The sequence below is a fragment of the Coccinella septempunctata genome, chromosome 5 (genome assembly GCF_907165205.1).
Source record: "Coccinella septempunctata chromosome 5, icCocSept1.1, whole genome shotgun sequence".
Lineage (NCBI taxonomy): Eukaryota > Metazoa > Arthropoda > Insecta > Coleoptera > Coccinellidae > Coccinella > Coccinella septempunctata.
This window is the reverse complement of record NC_058193.1, coordinates 15,720,234-15,742,923: the sequence shown is the minus strand read 5'-3', so window position 1 is coordinate 15,742,923 and position 22,690 is coordinate 15,720,234. Positions and strand designations below refer to the sequence as shown.

Here is a 22,690-nt window from a genome sequence, read left to right as displayed (position 1 = left end):
ATTCTTTAGCGATTTGAAGCTGGAGCGAAAGCGAAATATGCGTATGAAACAACAAAATTCATATGAGAAACAATGATGATGACTTACCAAAATATCGAACTGCGATAATGAGGGTACTGGTCCAAAAAACCCAGCTCTTCACAGGGACCCTTTTCTGCTGGATATTTTCTCCAACTTCTTATTCAAGATACGGTGTTGAAAACACAATAAAAAAAAAACGATGTGAAACTTCCAGGCAAATATGCTGGTGAAATCAATGCGTGGCAAATCCAAAACCAATCCAAAAAAGGCGTAATTTTCTAAAGAATTCCAATGGCATAGGTAACAGCGAGAAAATATCTCAATATCAATCAATGCGTCAAAATCAATCAAATCTAGTTAACGTGTGAAAAGCGAATGGTTTTTCACAACATATGCGAAGCCACCAATGTTGACATATTAGCGCGAAATTTAATTGTAGCGATCGCTTCAGCTTCAAATGATTTATGTTCTTATAAAGGGATCAATCAGAGAAAATCGAGTTTAAAAATATTCTAACATTTCAACTATTGATATGTTTTTTATTAGTTTGTTAATGTTAACCAAATTTTGGCTGATATTTCATCTATGACTATATTTCTGTATGTAAGTCATTGCTAATAAATACATGTTATAATTTGTTTAGAAAAGACTAACTTGTCTCAGTGTTGTACTGTCAAACATAAAATACTCTATGGGACATCAGTAAACACGTATGTTTTAATTAACACTTAGGGCCGTGTGCACCGACTTATTTAAGACGAGATTAAGGTTAATACTTGATTATTTCTCTGATTTCTATAGCAGTTACCGTAGCAATCAACGAATTAACGTTAATCCTGTCTTAAATAAGTCGGTGCAATCGGCAATCGGTTATTTTTATAACTTGAAGTCATTTTAAATACATGTTTTTTCTGTAAGAAAACATAATATAGCAACTAAAAATGTTAACATATAACTAATGAAAAATAAATCATTTATAATTAGGATACTGCCGAATCTGGATCAGCTGTTGTGGGACCTCCATTTAACGACATGAAGAATTGATGGTGCCTTTTTGGTTTCAAATTGTCATTACACAAGCTAACTAGATCTTCTTTTTTATTATTTGGTATATTCGTTGGTTTAGTATACGCTGGTACAAGGGATATATTATTTGCCATTCGCCTTTTTCGGGCTTTTTCTCTAATATTTATAACCTTGAAACATTCCTGTATAAAAGATGTCTTGTGAAATATCTTATTTGCTTCACTTTTTTACTCTAATAATTTGTATATCGTTCCATGTCACTTTCTCTCCTTCTTCATTTTTATTAAAGTTACTACCCATTAAAGAGCTTATTTTCTTCCAGTCAATGAAATTCTCAGTTGCCATTTCATTCACAAGATTCTCTTTTTTTTTTGGCAGACTTTACTCAAGTCACAAATATACTAGGAATATAAATGGGGCCCGATTTCAGAATTCGACTCCGTTCCTTTTCAATGCAGGATAGTGCATGGAATCGCCCTCATTTTTAGTATGACCTATAATTAAATACTTGTGGGTGATTTGAGGCACATTCAAATACTCTACAGCATACAAGTACATTGATATCAAGAATCTGATTTTGTTTTGTGAAGAGCAATGAAAAAAATTATGTCTTTTCCAATGCCAAATGACTTGTTGTAATCGAACACGCAGGTACTAATTTCATTTGCTCCCCCTTTGGCTTCTCCCTCATGCCAAATATAACAAAATCCTTTTTTCTCTGGGATATTGAATATAGTGAAATTAAAAATGGCACAACATACCTGTTACCTAAAGACCAAAGGAATACAGAAGACCCATCAAAGTACCAACCAATCACATGTCTTTCAACGATGTACAAATTAATCACATCGTGCATTTCAAACCGAATTCACAACCATTGCGAAAAGAAAAACATCATCGCCATGCAACAGAAAGGATGCACCAAAGACAGCCGAGGGTGCAAAGAACAACTAATAATAGATTCAGTTATCTGCAATCAAGCGTTCTCCAAGCGGAGGAATCTTTACGCTGCGTACATAGACTACAAAAAAGCATTCGATTCTATACCCCACGAATGGCTTTTGACGATCTTGAAGATTAACAAGGTGAATCCCGATATTGTTAAGTTCCTGAAAAACGTCATGTCAACCTGGCGTACTAGTCTTCAAATGAAAGGCAGGAAATGGCTCCATTACAACAGGACCTATTCCAATAAGACGCGGAATTTTCCAAGGGGATTCGCTGAGCCCTCTGTGGTTCTGCATGGCCCGAATCCCTTGTCTCATAGATTGAACTCTACGGACTACGGATTTGCCATCAAAAGCGGCAGTAGAACTATGATGAAACTGAATAATCTCCTTTACATGGACGATTTGAAACTCTTCGCATCTACCAAGAGGCAAATGCAACTGATGCTGAAAATGGTGGAAGGATTCTCGGAAGACATCAAAATGAAGTTTGGACTAGAAAAATGTCGACTGCTGAACATAACGAGAGGGAAAATAGAAGATGGTACGTTCGAACTCAAGGAAGGTGCAGAAATTGCAGCATTAAAGGAAGGAGACACATACAAGTATCTGGGCATAAAACAGGCAAGAAAAATCAATCAGGGCCAGATGAAGAAAGAACTAACGCAGGAGTTCACCCGAAGATTGAGAAGGATAATGAGAACTGGCCTTAACAGCAAGAATCTGATAAAAGCTATCAATGCCTATGCTTGCTCGGCGCTGAGCTACTCATTCGGTATAATCTCTTGGACCACCACCGATTTAGCAGCCTTACAGAGAAAAATAAGGACGATGCTGACCTTTCGCATGTGTGGCTTAGCTTCTCGCTCTTATCGCCCTCTAACTAGAAGACGGTGAAGAGTAGGCAAAATTACTTCAGTCGAAAGTTGTATAGAATTTTATTATCTACAACTTTCATAAAGAATACGAAAACGATTAGAGGTACTGACAGGGATATATTCGAAAAAACTGCATTTTTATCATCTTCAAAGTGTCAGATTAAGAAAACCCCCCTTGATTAGTGTCAAATTAATGTGTCAACACGTCTACAACAACGGGAGTAACCATCTGTATGAAAATCTTACATGCTCGAGTATGTACAAGTAACGATTTTTTTGACATTTTCAAAGGACCACGGTGACCTTGCGTCACGTCCAAATGGTCAGTCCCTTGAACAGTAGCTTCCTTCGGGTCCAATCAACATATCCTCCAAAAGTCTGACACCCTCAAAAAAAATTTTTTTTCAACTCTTCCGTACGCCCAGCCCCACAGCGCAAACCAGATAAGCTTGAATTCATCACCAGAGACATGTAGGGCATATACAGTATCTTAACCTGACACGCTCGAGCATGTACATCTGACGATTTTTTGTACATCTTTGAGAACTTGCATACGCTCGCCCCACCGCTGAAAGTGCATACTTCATAGAACCTTTTTTTTCTTTCTACTATCTAATCTTCAAAATCCACTAGGTCTCCACTAGGCTCGAGTAAATCCCGATTCAGCATCGTCGGCTCCCCAACTATTAGTGATTCAATGAATGAATTAGTGAGTGTGCTATTGAGTGAGTGAATTGATTGCCATTATGGGTATTAAATTTTTTTATAACAGAAAATTTCATGGTCAATAAATATCGTGGTTATGAAAATTTGTGAAAAAAAAAGGAGTTCACTTATTTATGCGTCCATGAAGAAGTTTGATAATGAATAATGATAATAATGAATACATTTGAATTGAATTTCAGTGCACCTCAATGCCTAGCTACTATATTCATAACGCATCGAATATTTCTATCGCACACGAAGAAATCTCTGAAACTATAGAGTTAAGAAATATCGGCTGAGCTGAGTGGAAATCGATTAATGTACAAGGTGAAGCTGAAACTGATTTATTGCGCAAAATAAAAATATTTCCTGAAAATATAATGAAATGAAACTTTTAGCGGCATACAGACCGGTAATCGGGGGGTAGTAGGTTCGAATCCTGCTCTGGGTGGTACTTTTTTCAGAATTCAATTCCTGTCTGTATGCCGCTGAAACTTTCATTTCATTTTAAAAATATTTTCTTTCATGGCAAAAGTATGTAACATTCGAGATAACAAAATCATATTTTGAAACTAAAAACATAAAGACATCAATTCTGGAAAGAAATCATGAAAACTTGTCAGTAATATTGATTTCATCACTTCCTTTTATACTGATTCTGAACGAACACCTTAATTTTAAGCCAGTTTCTATTTTTAATATCTCCTTATTTTTTGAAATGAGGTGCTCACACTGCCCTCTCTTTGAAGGTCTCCCATTCCTGATGTGGTTCTTAAAGTAATCAAGAACAACTTTTTTTCAGCTGTGATCCAAGGAATGAGAACTCTTTTTTTCTTTTTTCTTTTTTTGTGGTCCCTCCACTGTAATTTCAGATATATCTTCGTGCATGTCATCGTTTTCATTTTGCTCCGATAATGAATGTTATTTTCTGATTCTACTAAATCTTCTTCTAAATTCAGGTCAATATCATCTGATGACTTGCCTTTGAATTGGCCAGCTTCACTTTTTTCCATTAGGATGAGAAGTTTCGATATTCTTACCGTTTGATATACGATACACGTCATCAGGGAGTGATGACTGATGAATTACTAATGTATGACCCATAAATGAAGCTAGTTGTTACATATCATTTTCATTCATATGTTGAACAACTGTGTCAATGTGGCCAAATGCTTTCTTAATATGGTACATGTTAAGGCATCAGGATTTTTGGCCTTACTCAGAATTGCATACTTTCTCAGTACCTTCTAACCAATAAAATAGGTGTATCACTGAATGAATTGCCGAAAAGATGGTCATTCGAGCTTTTGAAAAATTTATCCCTATATGATGAAATTATATCGAAGTGCTCTTGAACATCCAGACTTATGAGGACTGGTACACCCTTTCCTCTCATGAAAATTCTCTTAGATTTGTTCATCAATAATTTTTCGCTTTCTGATATTGCCTCAGAAAACTTTTCATAATGTTGACTGTTATTACTTTGCATCGCAGTTCTACAAGTTTCTGAAGAAAGTCGTTAAAGTTCTCCAGGTCTTGGTCTATTCAATAAAACTAATCGACAGTAAATTGTTTCCAACAAATTGAGGTATGAATTCGCATCCTTATTCGTTATCAAATTCAAAATTGCTTCTTCGGCCTTTTTGAGAAGACAATTTTTAAAAAGTTTCAGGTCTCCAGCCAGTGGTACTAAACTAACCTTGTTCCACTTTTGAATGTTCAAATCGTTTGCAGCTTGGCTTGAGATGTCAAATTTCCAATTGCCTTCAATTAGCTGAATTAATGTTCTCAGATCGGATTCGAAGTTAGCCGTTTGTACTGAAAGAAATGACTTTTTTATTGTGAGTACCCATGCTATATTGCAACACTGTTTCAGTGTGGTGCCCATATTTAGTGCAAGAGTGGGAGATGCAAAACGTTGGCTGTTTCATCATACCTCGAGATATTCTCAGTGGCTTCTACTAGGACATAATAGTTTTCCGGTTTGAGTGCACTCAAAAGATCTTTGATAGATGTTTTAATTTTTCTCATTTCAATGAGCAGTCGAGCTATTTCCCTAATCTTTCTCGATGTGACCAGAGCGAATTGTTTCTCTTTGTGTATTTTTAGGTATCCGGCTCCAAACGCAAAAGAGGATCTTTTTTTGCCGTGAGTGATACCTCATCAGCTCGCATACGTGGAAAAAGTTTTCTTATGTCTACAAATTCCGTGAAGAATAAAAGCCCGAGCAGTATTCAGATGGCAAATAATTGGTGTTCATTTCACCTTTTGTCCTAGGTTTTGTATTTTGTGAGCTGATCAGGTAATGACCTATTTTTCTGAGGGTCACCAATTTTTCCTTCCTCTTCTTGATTTCAGGGATTGATGTAGTATATCCCTAAAACTTATACTGTCCTCCTGGTTCCGGGCTCCCTCTGTGAATTCGCCATACAGAGCTATTTTGGGGAGTCTTGTGTCTTGCATCCTCAGAATGTGGCCGCTCCATCTGAGTCGGGCCCTCGTTACTTGAGTGTCAATTGTTGTACAACTCGCGCGTTGCAAGACTTCTGTAAGAATTGGAAGTGTCTAACTCGAAAGCGTAGAACTATATTTTGTTTTGGGGTCAACTTGATATTCACAAAAGAAATTCACCAGCTTGTATTTTAACACCTATTTAATATGAATCTTCAAAACGACATTTTGTTTTCCTTTTTACATCTTTTTGACATGTACCATAGAGTACCAAATATGACATATTTCAACATAACATTGGATGAAGACAGGTTCGTCAATAACAACATATAATATTTTAACACCGTCCCTCAAACCTGACTGCAAAGATTTAGCATATCAACAAAATTATTAAACTTAACACAACCAAGAGCAAGACTCTCAGTCAATATATCTGCTATTTGTTCGTTAGTGTTAACATAATATGTAACATCTATAAGTTTCTTAACAATTAAATCTATTACAAAATGATATTTCACCTCGATATGCTTGTATCTTCTGTTGTTTTCGAAATTTTGAAGTAATTTGATTTTGATGGTACTCTGATTATCTTCATATAGACTTACCGATGTATCATATTCAATCTCAAACTCATTAAGAATATTTCTAATATACAAAAGTTCACAACCTGTCATTCATTATGCCACAAATTCAGATTCAGTGCTTGGAAGGGTAACAATTGATTGTTTTTCGAAGTCCAAGACAGTAAATTATCAAAAAGTTTAAAACAGTAACTCCTTTTGAACTTTCTGTCTTCATTATCGTATGCCCAATCAGCATCTGTATACCCTTCCAATTTATAAGAAGATGAATGAAATTTTAATTTATAGGTAATCCACAGTAAATCTCAAATATTTTAAGAGTCTCAATAAATAATTGAAATATTCATCTGTTGCATTATCTTGAAGTTTAGAAAAATATCCAGCACAAAAACATATATCAGGCCTCCTACCCATCATTATGTATGTACATAAATAAACCTAATAGTTCTTTATAAGGCGAGTTAGTTTGAGTTTACTATTACTATTCCTTTTTACATTAAGGTTTTTCTCAATAGGTGTTTTATAAGGCTTACAATTTTCAACATTGAATCTTTTCAACACATTTCTGATTGCGGAACTTTGATCAACAGTAATGAACTTTCTATGAAAATCTCTCTCTACATGAATGCCTAAGAAATCCCCAACATCACCTAAATCTTTCATTCTAAAGCTACTACATAGATTAGTTTTTACATAAGTGAGAAAATTTTCATCATTGCTCGCAAATAAAATATCATCTACATAGTTCTGGTTAATATATGTAAACAAGCAAAAGTCTGATTTAGAACACCTAAAACCCAACTTAGCCATAAACGATCATTTCATATCTTCGGTGCCTGCTTTAACCCATAAATTGACTTTTTTAAAAGGCAAATTTTCTTTTCATTAGTTTTGTCGAGTTTTACCCCTTCTTTTTTATCATAAATATTTCTAAAAATATAGATAGATAATAATATATAGATAATATAGATAAAAAGATCCTAAAGGTTGAAAACTTAGCCACTGGAGCATGGGTATACAAACCGTCAATTTCTTGTTCAAAACCGCGAGCTACTAGTCTAGCTTAGTTTAGCTTTCTGAAATACCTTATCTTCATTATTCGTTCTTGTTTTAAAAACCCATTTGTTGCTAATGATTTTCTTACCCTCAGACCTATCAACTAATTGCCATGTATTATTCTGTTCCAAAGCCTTCAATTCGGGCGCGTGAAGTTAGCGAAAAGTTGAAAGCACTAATTCTGAAACTATGTTAAATATTTAGTGCTTAATTAGTGCCTATTAGTGCCGTATAAATCTTTGACAGCACCATTGTAGTTTTTGAGAAATTGATAATTTAATCCCTTTTAATCACATAATTTAATTCCTCTTTCAGAAATGCTTCCAGTTCCTGTTTCTGAGACTCCATCAATTCCAAAAGGTGTTCTTCGGCGGTGTGAACTTCTGAGGGGGTTTCGACGGAAGTCATCGGTTTCGAGATCAGTCGGCCTTCCAGAAAGCACTCGGTGGTACTGAGATTTACGGAAAACTTGAAAGTCGACAGAACCTCAGAATAATATCAACCGGTAAGTTCGGTACCAGTAAGAATTGCAAATCAGGCAGTGTGTAATCGGAAATTTGCACGGTGGTGGTGTACAGTTTCGGTGTGACGGTGGTTTGTCCGTTCGCTATTACTGCGAAACTGTTGTGCATTGTTTGTCCTGTGATTCCTTTACTTTCACACTGATCGGATACGGCCTGACTGCAGAAACTCCTGGTCGCTCCGGTATCTATCAGTGCTCGGAAGTGTTTGCCGGCTATTCTGACCTCTACTAACGGACGGTTATCATTACAGGTGGTCGGTGCCAGTGGAGTCAAGATTCCGGGAGATGTGGTCGACTCCGCCTCCAATCTCCCTTTCAGTTTCCCGAACACGGACAGTCTCGTGAGAGAATATTTTCGCTCTGACATCGAGAACAGAAGATTTTCGGTGGCCTGCGACATTCTCGACGCATGTGGCCATATCCACCACTTCGGAAACACTTTGTCTGGAAGGACACTCTCCTCCCTGATGGTGGCTCGGTCCGGTCAGCGTGGCTACCTTCGGCTTGACGGCGGGGTGGCGGTGTTGAAGGTCTGGATTGACCTTCGGACCTGTCTCCAGAAGTCGGACGGTGTGATTCCTGCTGCTGGACTATTGACTCTCTGGACCTGGGCGGCTTTCCCCCGGCGGATAGAGTCGTGTCTGGTTGGCTTGCGTCGGCGGGACTGATTCCCTGTGATCAGTTGTTTGGCGAACCTGTTCTCCGGTATCCATAGAAAAACTTGCTTGATATCAGTTCAGTTGACGGGGACTGTATGTCAGGTGAGGTTCCTCCACAAAACCTGGTTTGGAGGGTGGCCGGGTGTACTGGCTCATCTGCCACTGGACCAGTTCAAAAACTTTTCCCTTATGTAGAAGTTCATCATAAGTCTTGGTCTCCTGGAAGGCCGAGGCCTGCTGTAAGGGCGGGATCATTCTCTGTCGGATAAGCCGGATCTGCTCCACCTCGGATGGTTTTGCATAGGTGAGTTTCTGGAATAAGTTCTGCATCCGGGTAACATATAGAAGCAACTTTTCTTCAGGGCCCTGTGTTCGCCTTTTTATTTCCTCCAACAGATTCTCCTCGTAGTTAATTGGCAGAAATGCTTCTTTCAGTTGGTTGCTAAAATCCACCCAGTCCTCGAAAGTACCTCCCCTGGGAATGAACCAATCCCCCGCATCCTTTCGTAGTAACTCATAAACTGATTCAAAAACTTGTTCCAGGGACACTTTACGGAATTCGGCCAGCCTCTCCACTTCTTCAAGAAATCCGGTTACGCTACCCGTGGCATCAAAGGAAATGGTCCATTTGTGTACCAGGACAGTTGGTACTGTTGATCGGGGCTCCGGTTCTGATTTGGCAGGTGTGGTGGTAACTGGCCGGTCAGAACGTATCCACGGTGCAGTTAAGTGTGGGAAAGACTCCCTTCGTGTGGAATTAACCCATCTACTTTGTGTTGGACCCTCAGGTGTTGTTGTCCCACAGTCCTGTGACTGTGTGAGAGGTATCGCTGGTAATTGTCGCAGCAATGCTCTACATGTCTGCCTTGTCTCATTCATTACCTCTTCTAATGTTGGATTCCTTACAGGTGTACCGGTACGTGAGACATTGACTACTGTAGAAGGATCGACACCATCTCCTAAGTCGATAAGTGATGTCTCAACCCTTTATATCCTCTCCGGTTGGATCGGTGACATCCCAGGTGAACTGGGCACCTTCACATCCAAAAGAGACCTCTGATCTCGGCTGTTCACGATCACTCCTCTTACGCAGCTCCTCCAGTGCCTCCAACGCCTTCTCTGTAGTCGCCTTTATTTGTTCAATCAATTGTAACTGTGTTGTGTCTGCAGTGGCAATAAAGTTCAGCCTGCCTTGAATGTGTATTAATCTGGTGTAAATTCGCGAAAATTCGTTAGCCGCATTATTATGATTGAATTTCTGAAGGGATTCCACCAAATCGATGAGTTTATTTTGGCAAATCTCAATTTCCGAGGCGGGATTCAATGATGTTGGGGGTAGTAGAGGTTCCTTAGACTGAAGCACTTGTCGTAGCAGACTCCGTTTAGTCATCACAGTACCCGGTATCGATTGTCCCCTCAGTTGTAATTCGTATGTAAGTTCATCACTGAGTAACCGGTTCACATCGATGTTCGACATATTGTATTCAACTAAGTCCGATACAGAACGCATCAATATTTCACACTCTGTATGTCTTTCACAATCCGTTTAAGTCAGTCCCACTAAAGTCCGAAAATATTCGAGAAATGCCGCACACAATCGCAAGTCGCTTCGTATAGTCCGGAAAATTTCCTGAAATTCGAACACCACCAAAACGCACAGGTTAAATTCCAAACAGTTTTCAAAGTTCAATAGCCAGAAAATAAATCACAATAATTGACTTTCAGTTTTCAGAAAAATCAGAAATAATCGGTAAGTTTCAACAGTACAGGTCAAAAGAAAATAGAAAACAGGTAGATAAGTTATGAACAGGGTAATAGGTGATTCACTATCAAACCGATAGGTAAATCAAACCTATTAAATTTTACCAATTGCTGTACTAAATTTTGAATTTTTCAAAGTCCGGAAATTCACTCACTGTCCGGTTAATGTCTCTCACCTCAGTTGTTTCCTAGTAGATTCTGAACGGTCCCTGCTCGGGCGCCATTTTTGTAACGGGTTTTCTTCGGTGTACTCGAGCGCCAGCTATTCTTTAAGGGAGAATCGCAAACCTACCCTGTTGCTACTAGCCGAAGACAGGGTTCCGTGGTGTCTAGGGTGTTAGCGACGCCCAATGATAGTCAAAATCAACGTACACAACCTTTAATTGTCGACTCGTAAAAAGGAAACACAACTGGCACTATTATAAAATTCGTACAGTGAAGGACTCGAAATCAGTGAATTTACAGGGAAAAGAGGACGGAATGAAACGGGATCCGATCTCAAAAGTTGTACGGGGGTTTACGGATTTGTTCGCCAGCCAGAACCTGAGACGTACACTTAACGGACAGGTATCGGACCTCAGCCAGGTTAGGGGATGAAAGACGGCACAGATTTACGACAGCTCACCCCTAGGTGCGTTCTTCGCCCCCTGAGTATCCACGCCAGCGGGGTTCTTCGATAACAGCTGAGGTGGGCGTCGAAACAACGGGGGAGGTGAAGAGGGTTAGCCACTCCAAACTGCTTCCGCACCCCCTGAGTATCCACGCCAGCGGGGTGCTTCTGCAGTAGGAGTGGAGCTTAAATTAGGGGTAGGAAGGGATGAAGGAAGGCTGAAATTCCAATGGTAACACAAGAAAAGAACGGAGTGTCGTCTTACCTAAGTTTCTGTTTGGCCACTTGCACTTCGGACAATCACCCAATTGGTGAACAATAATATTGTAAATATTATTTATACAATAATTCGGTAAATTTGCGTCGATGAAGACGTCTTAATTTCGACTTATCTGTGCTAGCGAACAAAAAACACGGTTATCTTTCAATTCAGGATGTTTTATACGGTACGACATCGAAATACGAAATATTTTAGGTATTCTTTTGCTTCTTGTGCTCTGTGGTGCTCAGGTTTTTTTTTGTACAGAATTTTTTCTTCAATTTCTAATTCAGTCGTGAAGATTCAATTTGCTAATTTTTTATTAATTTTTTCGATTGAGTTTAACTGATTTGTCTATGGGAGATGATTTCTTTACTTCAGGGTCTGTAGCTGTCTTCGCACATCTGAAGCTCATAAACCCTGCCGGTCAATGGGCGATAAATGTTGTATTTTGGATTTGAATATATACATACTGAAATTTTGAGATGTGTCCTTGTCACTCCAAACAAATTCCCACCAACGCGACTGTTACAAAAGACACAAGAGATATATGAAATACGTTCCCGTGAATTTTAAATGGTACCAACTCAAAAGTGACACGTTTTGAGTTGAGCCCCTTTCATTCTGGATGTGCGATATATTGTAAGAAAGTTTGAAAGCTCTATGTTTTAAATTATTAATGATGAAAACCTCTAGTTTCCAAAATGGAGAATCAGCAGAAATTGAGTCGGTATCCGGGTAATATATTTATTGTTCAATTGTTACAACTTGCTACAGTTTCTAGGAATAATTCTGCTCTTCTTCAGGCTAAAAAAACAAAGAACATATAGAGCCCTTAATTATTTTTTAGATTAGAAAAAGGGAAAGAACAATCTTTTTTCGCACCTTGACGTCGGATAACGTTTTGAATCATTTTTCACAATAACGTTGGATAACATATTAAATCGTTTTTTCCAATCACGTCGTGGTCACCAGTTTATAGAGGCACTCAGTCAGACTCTTTTATTATTTCTCAGATTAGAAAAAGGGATGTTACGTGCTAAACTGAATTTCAATCAAATTCTCAGATAAAATGAAAAACAATTTTCAGGGGTACAGCTCGCGGCTTAGCTGCAGAGGTGAAGGGTGTAGGTTGAAAAAATTAAAGGAATTCATTTTGAGAGCGCCAGGTGGTTTTCAAGAATATAGAAGCCCCTGAAAATTTATGATTCAAACCACCAAAGTATCTGATCTAAACAGAATTTTACTGAAAACACGGGAAATTCAGTGATATATTGATTAAATGCACAAAACTCTTCTACTTGAATTACTACCAAATACCTTTTACAGTGCCTGAAGGGCTTGATTGTTATGAGTGCCGGCATTCATTTACAAATAGTGAACACAATAAAGTTCTAAGTTTTGTTAGGGAAAATAAATTATGGTACTCATCCAATGGTAGTTCGTTGGGTACTTTTCAATTTTGTGTTGGGGGTGGACTTGCAGTACAGGGAGGTTGCCTTTGGTCAGGAAGCAGAACTATTTTTATGTTCAACGAGATACCAATCCTTTAGTGATCTCTAATAACCCAGATGAAAATGGAGTCGAAAATGTAGATGGAAATATGAAGCCTTAGATGTTGGCGGCTTCAGACAGATGTACTGAACGAGCGTTCGAATCCCGTATATAACGGAAATTTTACGATTTCTCTTCGAATATTACAATTCCAAAAATGTTGTGAAAACTCTTTCACAAAAAGGAAACAGTAATCCGACCTATTGTCGTACAAAAATATAATTTCCAAAGTTTGTCTCTCTTTTTGTTAACTCGCCTACGTTCAATATTTGAATGAATCAAATTTCCACCTCATGTTAATTTTATCTGCGGCAAAAAAAACTCCCGTGTATTGTGGTAAGCCTAACTTAAAAACAATGTCATAATTACGCACCCGCCAAAATTTGTAACAGGAAAAGAACAATTTTTTTACAACTTTCGTATTCATCTATTTATTTCTGACATGCCGTTACTAAGGTAACGAAATACCAGCGTTCTTCTCCTACAAACATACAGACTTCATCGAGTAACAAGGGAGGAGGGAACCTACCAATATGTACTGAAATTGAAAATGAGTTCACACCTACAGGCTGGACAGTACATTTTTCGTTTTTATAATTCAGAAATAATCGCTTGTGATCAACTTTGTTTGGCCTCAAGTTCTTAGACTTGCGGAATATATCAAGTGCAGCAACCTTATTACTACCATTGACCACAGTGAAAACTATTTTCTTATAGGTTTTCGTATCAGGAATCTGAATAACCAATAAGCTGCCCCGATCTTCCACATCATCTACGGTCATATTCACCCGCTCGCCAATTCTACACCCTCCAGCAACACTCATAATAAAAACTACTTTTATCAATAAATATAGCTCATCAGGAGCGGCATCTAAAAAATATTCTTACTCTTCTCTTGTGAATACTTTCGACTTCTTTGCTACGTATCCTCTGGAATGTTGCTTCAAAAAGGCGGTGACTTGGTAAAATCTGCCGATGTCTATCTTTTCTTTCAGAGCCAACATTTTTTTGAGTTGCGAATAGTAGGACCATAAAGACGACGACTTAACTTTCTTGGACCTTTCGGGAATATAAGCCAAAATGATTTTTTCGTTGACACTTTTGGCTTTCTTTCTCTTATTTCTCCAGGTACAGAATGCCGTATATTCCTTTTCGTACAAAGTTTTTGATTTCAATAGAATAACTGCTTCTGCTGCCTCATTTGCTTCCTCTATAATGCTCTCGGGAACTACAATCTCGTCGTCATCGCTCAACATTTTTCGAAATACGTATCAAGAATTTATGACGGTTTCATAATTTTCATTGGCACTTGCAAACAATTAATTACATAAGCCATATTTTCGCGACTAAGACGCGTGAAGCGTCTTTAAGCGGTGCTATTCGAGCGAATAAGTCATGACGTCAGTCTTTAAGACGCTTAAAGGATGACTCATGCTAGACCGTGTCGGAGCCGGGCCGGGGTGTCAATTCTCGGGATCACTCGTTCGTTGAACGTATACGTTCGTGACGTGATGAGCGTAGATTTTTGGAAATTGCAAATCTCGGGGAACGAATCTATGAACTATTCGTTTGAAATCATCGTTCAAACATTAGTTCGACAACAAGTGATATGTATCATACGCTCGATGACTGAAGCACATATATTTTGACTTTCGTGCATTAGTTATTCATTGATATTTTTAAATTATTCAAAAATGAACTTAGAGGATCTTGTTTTAGAAAATATTCATAATATTATGAGTGAAGCCGATAGGTTTGTGCAAGAAAGTCGCGAGAGACATTATTATGACCAATTTAGAAAAAATCCATTCGATCATTTATCAGATAATATATTTATACGTTTATTCCGTTTGAACAAACAATTGGTTCGAGAGTTGTTAGAAGAGTTGAATCCTTTTCTTACTCCTCCTCATGATTTGTGTAAGGAAACGAAGGTGAGAGTTCTTTTTTCATGAGTGATATTATATAGGTTTTTTTATCGGAGTGGAGGGGGCGCCATGGCAAGAGTCAACCCTGAATTAGTAGAGGGGAGAAGAATTAGGAATATATAGTAATGAATTATTTTCAAAATGTGAATTAACAAGAACAAATACCTTATTATAATTTTGTTATTTTCATTTAAACGAAAACTAAGAGTAAGTAACATATATTAATAATGAAATATAGAACAACATTCAAGGACACAGATGAGAAACTATTCTGGGGTTATTTATTGGACATTTTTTCCAAAAGTATCCCTTTCATTTCACTTAGTTCCGCTGCTATTTTTTCTTTTGCTGCGACATCTCGTTCCATAATCAGAAGTTTTTTTTTGAAATATGCTTCTTTAATTCGAATTTTTTGTTTCAGTAGATCTATTGTTTGAGTATTCTGTTCCACAGCTTTATCCAAACGCTGCGTAGCAAAATTTCTTTTTTCCATTTTTTTTTCCAGCGTGAGCTTCAACATTTCCTAGATTATCACTAGAAAGAATGTCTTTCTTCAGAGGTGCATTATGAGGGTTGGTGTCCTTTTGTTTTTGTTCACTCTCCACTTTTTCATCATGTTCCAACACAATTTTCTGCGCCTGTGGTTCTGCTACTCCCAATAAGCCTCTTATGGCAGTATCCCCAATGATGCTTACAATTTTTTCATCTGCCTCTGAAAGATGCAGGTCCACCACCCGTTTTCGAGGAATGGGCATTAATCTGCGCCTTTTTAGTTTTCGCCCTTGACAGAATGTCGTGCCAACTCTAAAAGAATTGCATTAAGATTATATAAAAATAGTCAGCAAGGATGTATTTTATATACCTTCCTCCACTCTTTCCTGTCTTTTTTTGCACCTGGAGTTCCATTCAATATATTTGTAAGTTCTTTCCACAAAGCTATGGAGTCTTGTCTAGAGAAAGTGGATGAGAATTTCTGCTTCATTTCAGGATGGGAGCATATAAACTCTATTAATAAATCTTTTTGTTCGACCGACATTGGTTTGTTTCTCTTTTCCATATTCAAACAAGAAAAGAAAATTTTTATTCACTACAAAACTGATGTTTTAATCAAACAAAACCAACTCTGAAGAGTTTGATTGGACGTTTTTTCAAAATTCAAATTCTGTGAATTCGACCATAAATAAGCACAGAATTATCAAAAGTATAGACTTATTAATATGAGTTGATTAAACGCTGATTATTCGATGAATTTTGCTACGATGCCAAGTTTATTGTCCGTTCGAAATGAACGTACACTTTCGTCGGAACGAGTAGTTGGAGATATGCTCGAGAATTGACTCGGTTCGAACTATACGTTCGATTTCACTCGTTCATGGACGTATTCGTTCAACGAACGAGTGATCCCGAGAATTGACCCCCTCTGGGCCGTTGCAACAGGGTCGTGGCCGAGCGTCCATACATGCTATACCGTCAGTTCTGATCGTGCCTTAGCCGTGTGTGTATCGTTATTATTGTGATTCCAGAATGATTTTTTCCGAAGAAGATTTATTAGCAATTGCAATTGTACTTGATGAAGAGGAAAAGGAGAAACAAGTTGAAAAAATTAAAAATTCTACAAAAAGATGCGTGCATCCAACTTGGCGAAAACGAAAGTTAGAGAAGGAATTTGCAACACTCTATAAAGAACTATTGGACGATGAAAGTCAATTCTTCGGATATTTTCGTATGTCCAAAGAATGTTTCGATATTTTACTTTCAAAAGTTAAATATGGTCTCACAAGACAGAAGACAAAATTTCAGGAGCCCATTTCACCTGCTGAACGATTAGCAGTGTGTCTCAGGTAGTTCATTAATAACCAATACACAAATTTCATTAGGAAAATCAACATATATACGAATTTTAATGTAAACTAACATACAGCATATATTATTCAAAAATTAGAATTTTCGCAGAACTCTGGAAGGAAATTGCCTATCACATTTGATGTTTCTGGTTGGGCTGCTCGTCTTTGATCGGAGGGTTTTTTGGACGTTGGTGTGTATGCCGATAGTGAAGTCCATGGAGTCTGCCCTATTATTGATGTCGAACTCGTTGACGATTCATATGTAGGTGATGTGTATATCTCAGATGAAGGAACAGGCTGATTCAACTGAGCCAATTCTAACTCATGCAATACCGAAAATATTCTTCCTTAGGCAAGATGCTGATAATACGGGGAAAAACGTTTGACAGTAGGTATCAGGCCTTGAAAGAAAGCCTCAATGGGGTCAATGTCGACCTGAGACTTCTAGTTTTTCTCTATGATATATCTCATCAAAGTCGAGGATGCGGTTTCTTTTTGATCAGATGCTGCTTGAGCTATCGGGCGAGCAATGCGACGTTTTCGAATGACCTTGCTTTGCCGCGATGAAATTTGAAAGAAGTAATCAGGAGGCTGATGAGGCATGGCAGGTGTGGAAGGTGGTATTTCTGACGATTCCTCAATTGGATCCACAATTGGTGTAGAACTGGCAGAAAATTGCTCTATCGCTTCTATCCCATTGACATCTATTTCCTCATCGTTCTCTGGTCGTTTTATAGTATTTGCCGATTCGTTTTCCTCTACAATATTTGATAATGTGCACCTGTTCTGAATATAGGGCAGCAAAAATTGCAAAGTATCTGCATATTTGTATTTTCATATGACCTTAGCGCTTTAACCACTTTCAGTTTTGCACCTATTCAATTTTTTTTTAAACTGATCTCGTATATTTCCCCATCGTTTTTTGCAGTTCTCTTGTGTAACAATGAATTATATTGTGAAAATGTTACTGAGAGAATATGTTTATCGTTCCGTTGCAGATTTTTGGCAGATTCCTTCAAAACTATATCATATAGTTTCCGGTTGGACCATTCAACTGTATGTGAACTAGTTAACAGTACGTGCCGAACTGTGGTCACCGCACTTATGAAGGAAGTGATGCCACAACCGACAGAGGAAATGTGGAGGTCTATCGCAAGGGATTTTGAAGTATTATGGAAGTTTCCTAAGTGTATAGGCGCTTTGGATGGCAAACATTGTACCATTGAGTCTCCTCCAAATAGTGGATCGATATATTTTAACTACAAACATACTTTTTCCATCGTGTTATTAGCATTAGTTGATGCTCGATCCAAATTTATTATGGTCGATGTTGGTTCTTGCGGACGAAACAGTGCTGGTGGTATTTTTGCCTGTTCTTCCCTTGGAAAATGTTTGGAAAATGGTTCATTGAACATACCCAGTGGAAAGTATTTACCCAATACTACGACCCATGCACCGTACGTCATAGTATGTCATAGATGAAGCTTTCCCCTTAAAAACTTATTTGTTGCGACCCTACCCAGGACGTCAATCAGCTGAGGATGCTGATAAAAAGAATTTCAAACATAGATTGTCATTAGCGAGGCGATTGGTCGAAAATGCGTTTGGGATTCTAACCCAAAGATTTAGAATTTTTTGTAGGAGAATAAAAATGGCGCCATAAAATGTAGACTACGTTATTTTAGCATGTTGCGTACTGCATAATTTTTTACGTGAACGTAGTGACAATATGAAGAAGCAGCAAACTCTGAGCATTCTTCGATCACACCATTAAGGAACCGACCAGGGAGACCATCCAATGAAGCTTTTGCAGTAAGCGAAATCTTCAAAAACTATTTAGCGTCTACAGCTGCTCAGAATTTTTGAACTATTAAGTAATATACGTAATCTTTGTATTGTTCAAATTTTACTGTATCCAAATGCTGTATCCTTTTGAAACCAAATAAATAAATTTTATTTACCACTTTGATGTAATTTTTCAGCAATCCTCCTTCATATGGTGGATTTATGGAATATATCCATACACTTTGGATCCGCCATGTCGTAAAGGCAAGTATGCTCCCGCACGCATTATATCAGTATTTCGTCTTCCATTTCTGATGAAAGTTTGACGCGTTTGACTTTTTGTTATCTGTCTCAAACTGAGCTAACCATAGAGAACATTTTTCTATGAAGCTGACTGAAAGTCGGTCGGGGCCGGGAAAAGAATGTCCTGTTCTATTTCCTTCCGTGGCCCGACCGGGCCACTCTGAAAACACGGGCACTGCACGTGTCCCAACCGGTGTAGTGTGGATGGGTCAATTGAAATTGCTCATATAATTCATTCACCGTGCTTGTCCGGGTCCCCGCCCGGACCCGACACGGCCTAGCATGAATAAGTCTTTAAGCGGAACCTGGCGGTCTCTGGAGAGCGCCTGTGTCGTCTTAAGCGGAAAGAGGTGATAGGCTTTTTCTCTCACCCTGGACGCTCCTTACCTTTGCCCGGGCGCCAGTGGGGCAATCAGTGGAACCCCACGTCTCTCACAGAATCTCCAAAAATTAGTGAGCCCGGGTAGACTTGAATGATCAGTGGAGAAGGGTAGCAATTGTGGAAATAAAAAATAAAATAAAATCATATCAAACTAGGGTGATAGCGTCTTCTTGGTCTCTGCTTTCTGACGGTTTTTAATCGTTCAAAAAGAGTACCTACCTCTTCTGACGAAAATCTACCTCTAACTGATTTAGGGAACTGTCCCTCACTGGCAAAAATAACTGGCAACAAAATAAACGTTCAGTCCTTTATTCCTATTGGATTTAATTATATACAGAAAAGTACAAGTAATAACAAATGTTGATGTCAACCGGCGACCTGGTCGGTGTGGGGGCGGGTGATGAAGTACGGTCTCTCCAGGAAAATACGGTTGAAATAGACGGTAAATACGGTTAAATTTTGTACGATAACTCTAGAGGAGTACGGTAGAAATAGACGATCACTAGATCAAGTTTAAACGGTAGGTAAGTATTTTCAGCCAGTCCAACGGACTCAAGAAAGCGGAAAATAGCCCTCAGGTATGCACTACGTAAGGAATAATAATGCTACAAGTGACTTGCCTTAAACTTTCAAACTTCTTGACGTAATTTTCAACTCACGGCAGTAACACCTTACGCACTTTTCTCGGCAGCTCGATCTCCACTACCTCGCTCTTGACCTTCAGCGCCGGGCGTCGAAGAAGTACGTCCCCTCTCCTCGGAAAACTTGCCCCACTATGGGTAACTAGAAGATCAGAAAAATTTTTCATCCATTCCCATAACCCCTTATTCTAATTGTACGGTAACTAATTTCCCCATTGGATGCACTCAAATTGTTCGGTCAATCAGCCGGCTCGGAAAGAGACAGAAACAATTGAAGAGAAGGAAAAACTGAACAAGTTTAAAGACCTCTCTCGAGTCAGAAAAAGTTCTGTTGAACGGAAAGAATTCTAAAGTATATGAATTCTGAAAACAAAAGACATATACAGCTACTACTAGGATTACTGGGACTGGTCGGTGGAAAACAATAACATAATATCAATCGGTAAAGACCCCCTATGATAACATAACGGTTTTCTTCGAAAATATTTCGGTTGATAGGTCTTATTATGCAAGTATAGGTGAAGAAATTTCCTTTTCGTGGCGGGGCAAAATTTGCTACGTCACATCCCCCTCCCCCTCCCAAGAAAAATAAAACGAAGCCTTTATGTGGATGTGACAAACTTACCACTGCCATCCTTGATGTCATACACCACAGGAGAGACTACGTCTACAATGGTATACGGTCCGGAGTATTTCGGTGCCAATCTGGCGGCAACTCCCTCCACTGCAGCAGACAAAGGATGCTTTCTTCAGTACACTTGGTCTCCAATCCTATGACGCCAGTCTCTACGACGTAGGTTATAGTGACTTTGCTGGGCGAAGGCTTGTGTTAATCTAGTTCGAACAAATTTGAATATTTCGGTAAATTGGTTATGGTTATTTACATGGTAAGCAACTTGCGGTTCGGTATCCGGTTTGGTGTGATCCCTTCCATCCTTGTTAGCAATCTCGGCAGAAAATTTGGTGTTCGGTGAACGCATTTTCCTATCAAAGTTCAAGATTGCTCTGGGGTTTCCGGTTGACTCCTGCTTTGGGGAATTCACTCCATCTTCCTTGAAAGCCTGGTACACACCTCTTTGGACAGCTGTTCTCATGGGCCTAAATTCCATCCATTTGGAGAATCTGTCATTTTCACATGGTTCTTCCACCAGATGATTGCTTGCCGGTTTCTGCTGTGGAACCTTGTATCGGTGATACTTGCTACATTTTCGGACATATTGGGCAATTTCTCGGAACATTCCTGGCCAATAGTAGCTGCGGGCTATGCGAAATTTTGTTTCTGCTATTCCCAAGTGTCCAGCGGTCGGTCGGTCGTGGTTTTCGAGAAGGACTTCTCTTCGGTCATCTTTCGGAACACATAACTTCCAGGGATTTCCCAGTTCAGGCTCTGTAAAATCATCGGAATCGCAAAAATGGCGGTATAATTTTCCTGACACAATCCTGTAGTCGGGAAACGCTGCAGGATTCGATTTTATTTCTGCCAATTTCCTCCTGTACCATGAGCAACTTACATTGTCCTCGGTCAGGCATATGGTTCCTTCGGTCGGTAACGGTAACGGATTCTGCTTTTCCTGCGTCATGGGCTTGTCCCTAAGAGACCTGCCATTCAGAAAGCATTCGGCGGTTTGGAGATTGATGGAGAAGTCGTGTGTTCTCAGTACATCCATTCCCAGTACTACACTGATCGGTAAATCTGAAACTAACACCACGTAGCCTCAATATTTTCGGATCCAACCTGAACCTGTGCTGTGTACACTGCCTCAATCGGGATAGAACTTCCGTTAGCGACGGTAGTGGTAACGTCTCCAACATAATTCGGTTTTATTCCAGCGGCCTTGCAGTGAGCAGCCACTTCACTGCTGATGAAGGACCTGGTTGATCCGGTGTCCAAGAGTACCTGGAACTCCTTGTCTCCTATAAGAACAGTAATTATAGGACGCCTAGGACGGTTATTAGAAAAGGTTTCCTTCAGAATAACCGGGGATGGAGTTGATTGGAACTGACGGATCCTCGGCTTTGGGGAGTTCCTCTGTAACGGACACTGACAATCTCTAGACATTACACCCTTCTACAGCATCGAGAGCAGAAAAGTATCGGTTTAGATGTACACTATACTCGTAGATGGCCCTTACCACAACATCTCCAGCACTGGGTTTCGGTTGGCGGTCGGACGGTATTCTTCGGTTCATCTTGTCTCTGACGTGTTGTAGAGTTTTGGACAAGTTTCGGTTTATCCGACGGTTCGGACAGTGTGCTGAGGTGCATTCCGATCGGTTGGACGTTCGGTGGGGGATTTCGGAAGGTGAGATGCGGTTCGTTGATGAGACTCTTTTGGAACGGTGGCGAAGTATAGTTAGCGTTTTGCCATTTGACCAATTCGAATACTTTTCCTTTTCGAAGCAGTTCATCTATTGCGGAGGTTGGTTGGAAGGCCAGGGCGGTTTGTAATTCTGGCAGTGAACGTCGTCGGATGATATTCACCTGCTCTTCCGCGGTCGGTCGTTTTACGGTCAGTTTCTGAAACAGATTTTGCATTCGGGTTACGTACAACAAGAGTCGTTGGTCGGTTCCTTGAGTGCGTTTCTCGATCTCCTCTAGTACAATCTCCTCGTAATCAGGAGGAAGAAAGGCCTCTCGGAGTTGGTCCTTGAAATCTGTCCAGTCGCTGAATGTGCCTCTTCGGGGTATGTACCAGTCTCTTGCATCCTTACGTAACAACTCGTAGATAGACTCAAATAACTGTTCGTGGCTCACCTTTCTAGCCTCGGCGAGATAC

The 22,690-nt window shown here is 39.2% G+C and overlaps 2 protein-coding genes across 3 annotated transcripts; both read right to left on the bottom strand.

The window, feature by feature from the left end:
* Positions 1 to 13,912: 13,912 nt before the first annotated feature.
* Positions 13,913 to 14,287, bottom strand: LOC123314044. Its single transcript, XM_044899156.1, has one exon. The coding sequence runs from the start codon at positions 14,285 to 14,287 to the stop codon at positions 13,916 to 13,918; it is 372 nt and encodes a 123-aa protein (XP_044755091.1). The 3' UTR covers positions 13,913 to 13,915.
* Positions 14,288 to 20,550: 6,263 nt separating this feature from the next.
* On the bottom strand, positions 20,551 to 21,822 carry LOC123313155. Of its 2 annotated transcripts, none has more exons than XM_044897895.1 (2): positions 21,426 to 21,822; positions 20,551 to 21,301 (listed from the first exon to the last, which is right to left on the bottom strand). In XM_044897895.1, the coding sequence occupies exon 2, from the start codon at positions 21,150 to 21,152 to the stop codon at positions 20,664 to 20,666; it is 489 nt and encodes a 162-aa protein (XP_044753830.1). In that variant the 5' UTR covers positions 21,153 to 21,301; positions 21,426 to 21,822; the 3' UTR covers positions 20,551 to 20,663. The 2 variants fall into 2 exon arrangements, with proteins under 2 accessions (XP_044753830.1, XP_044753831.1); XM_044897896.1 differs by having other exon boundaries at positions 21,426 to 21,626.
* Between the last annotated feature and the right edge of the window lie 868 nt (positions 21,823 to 22,690).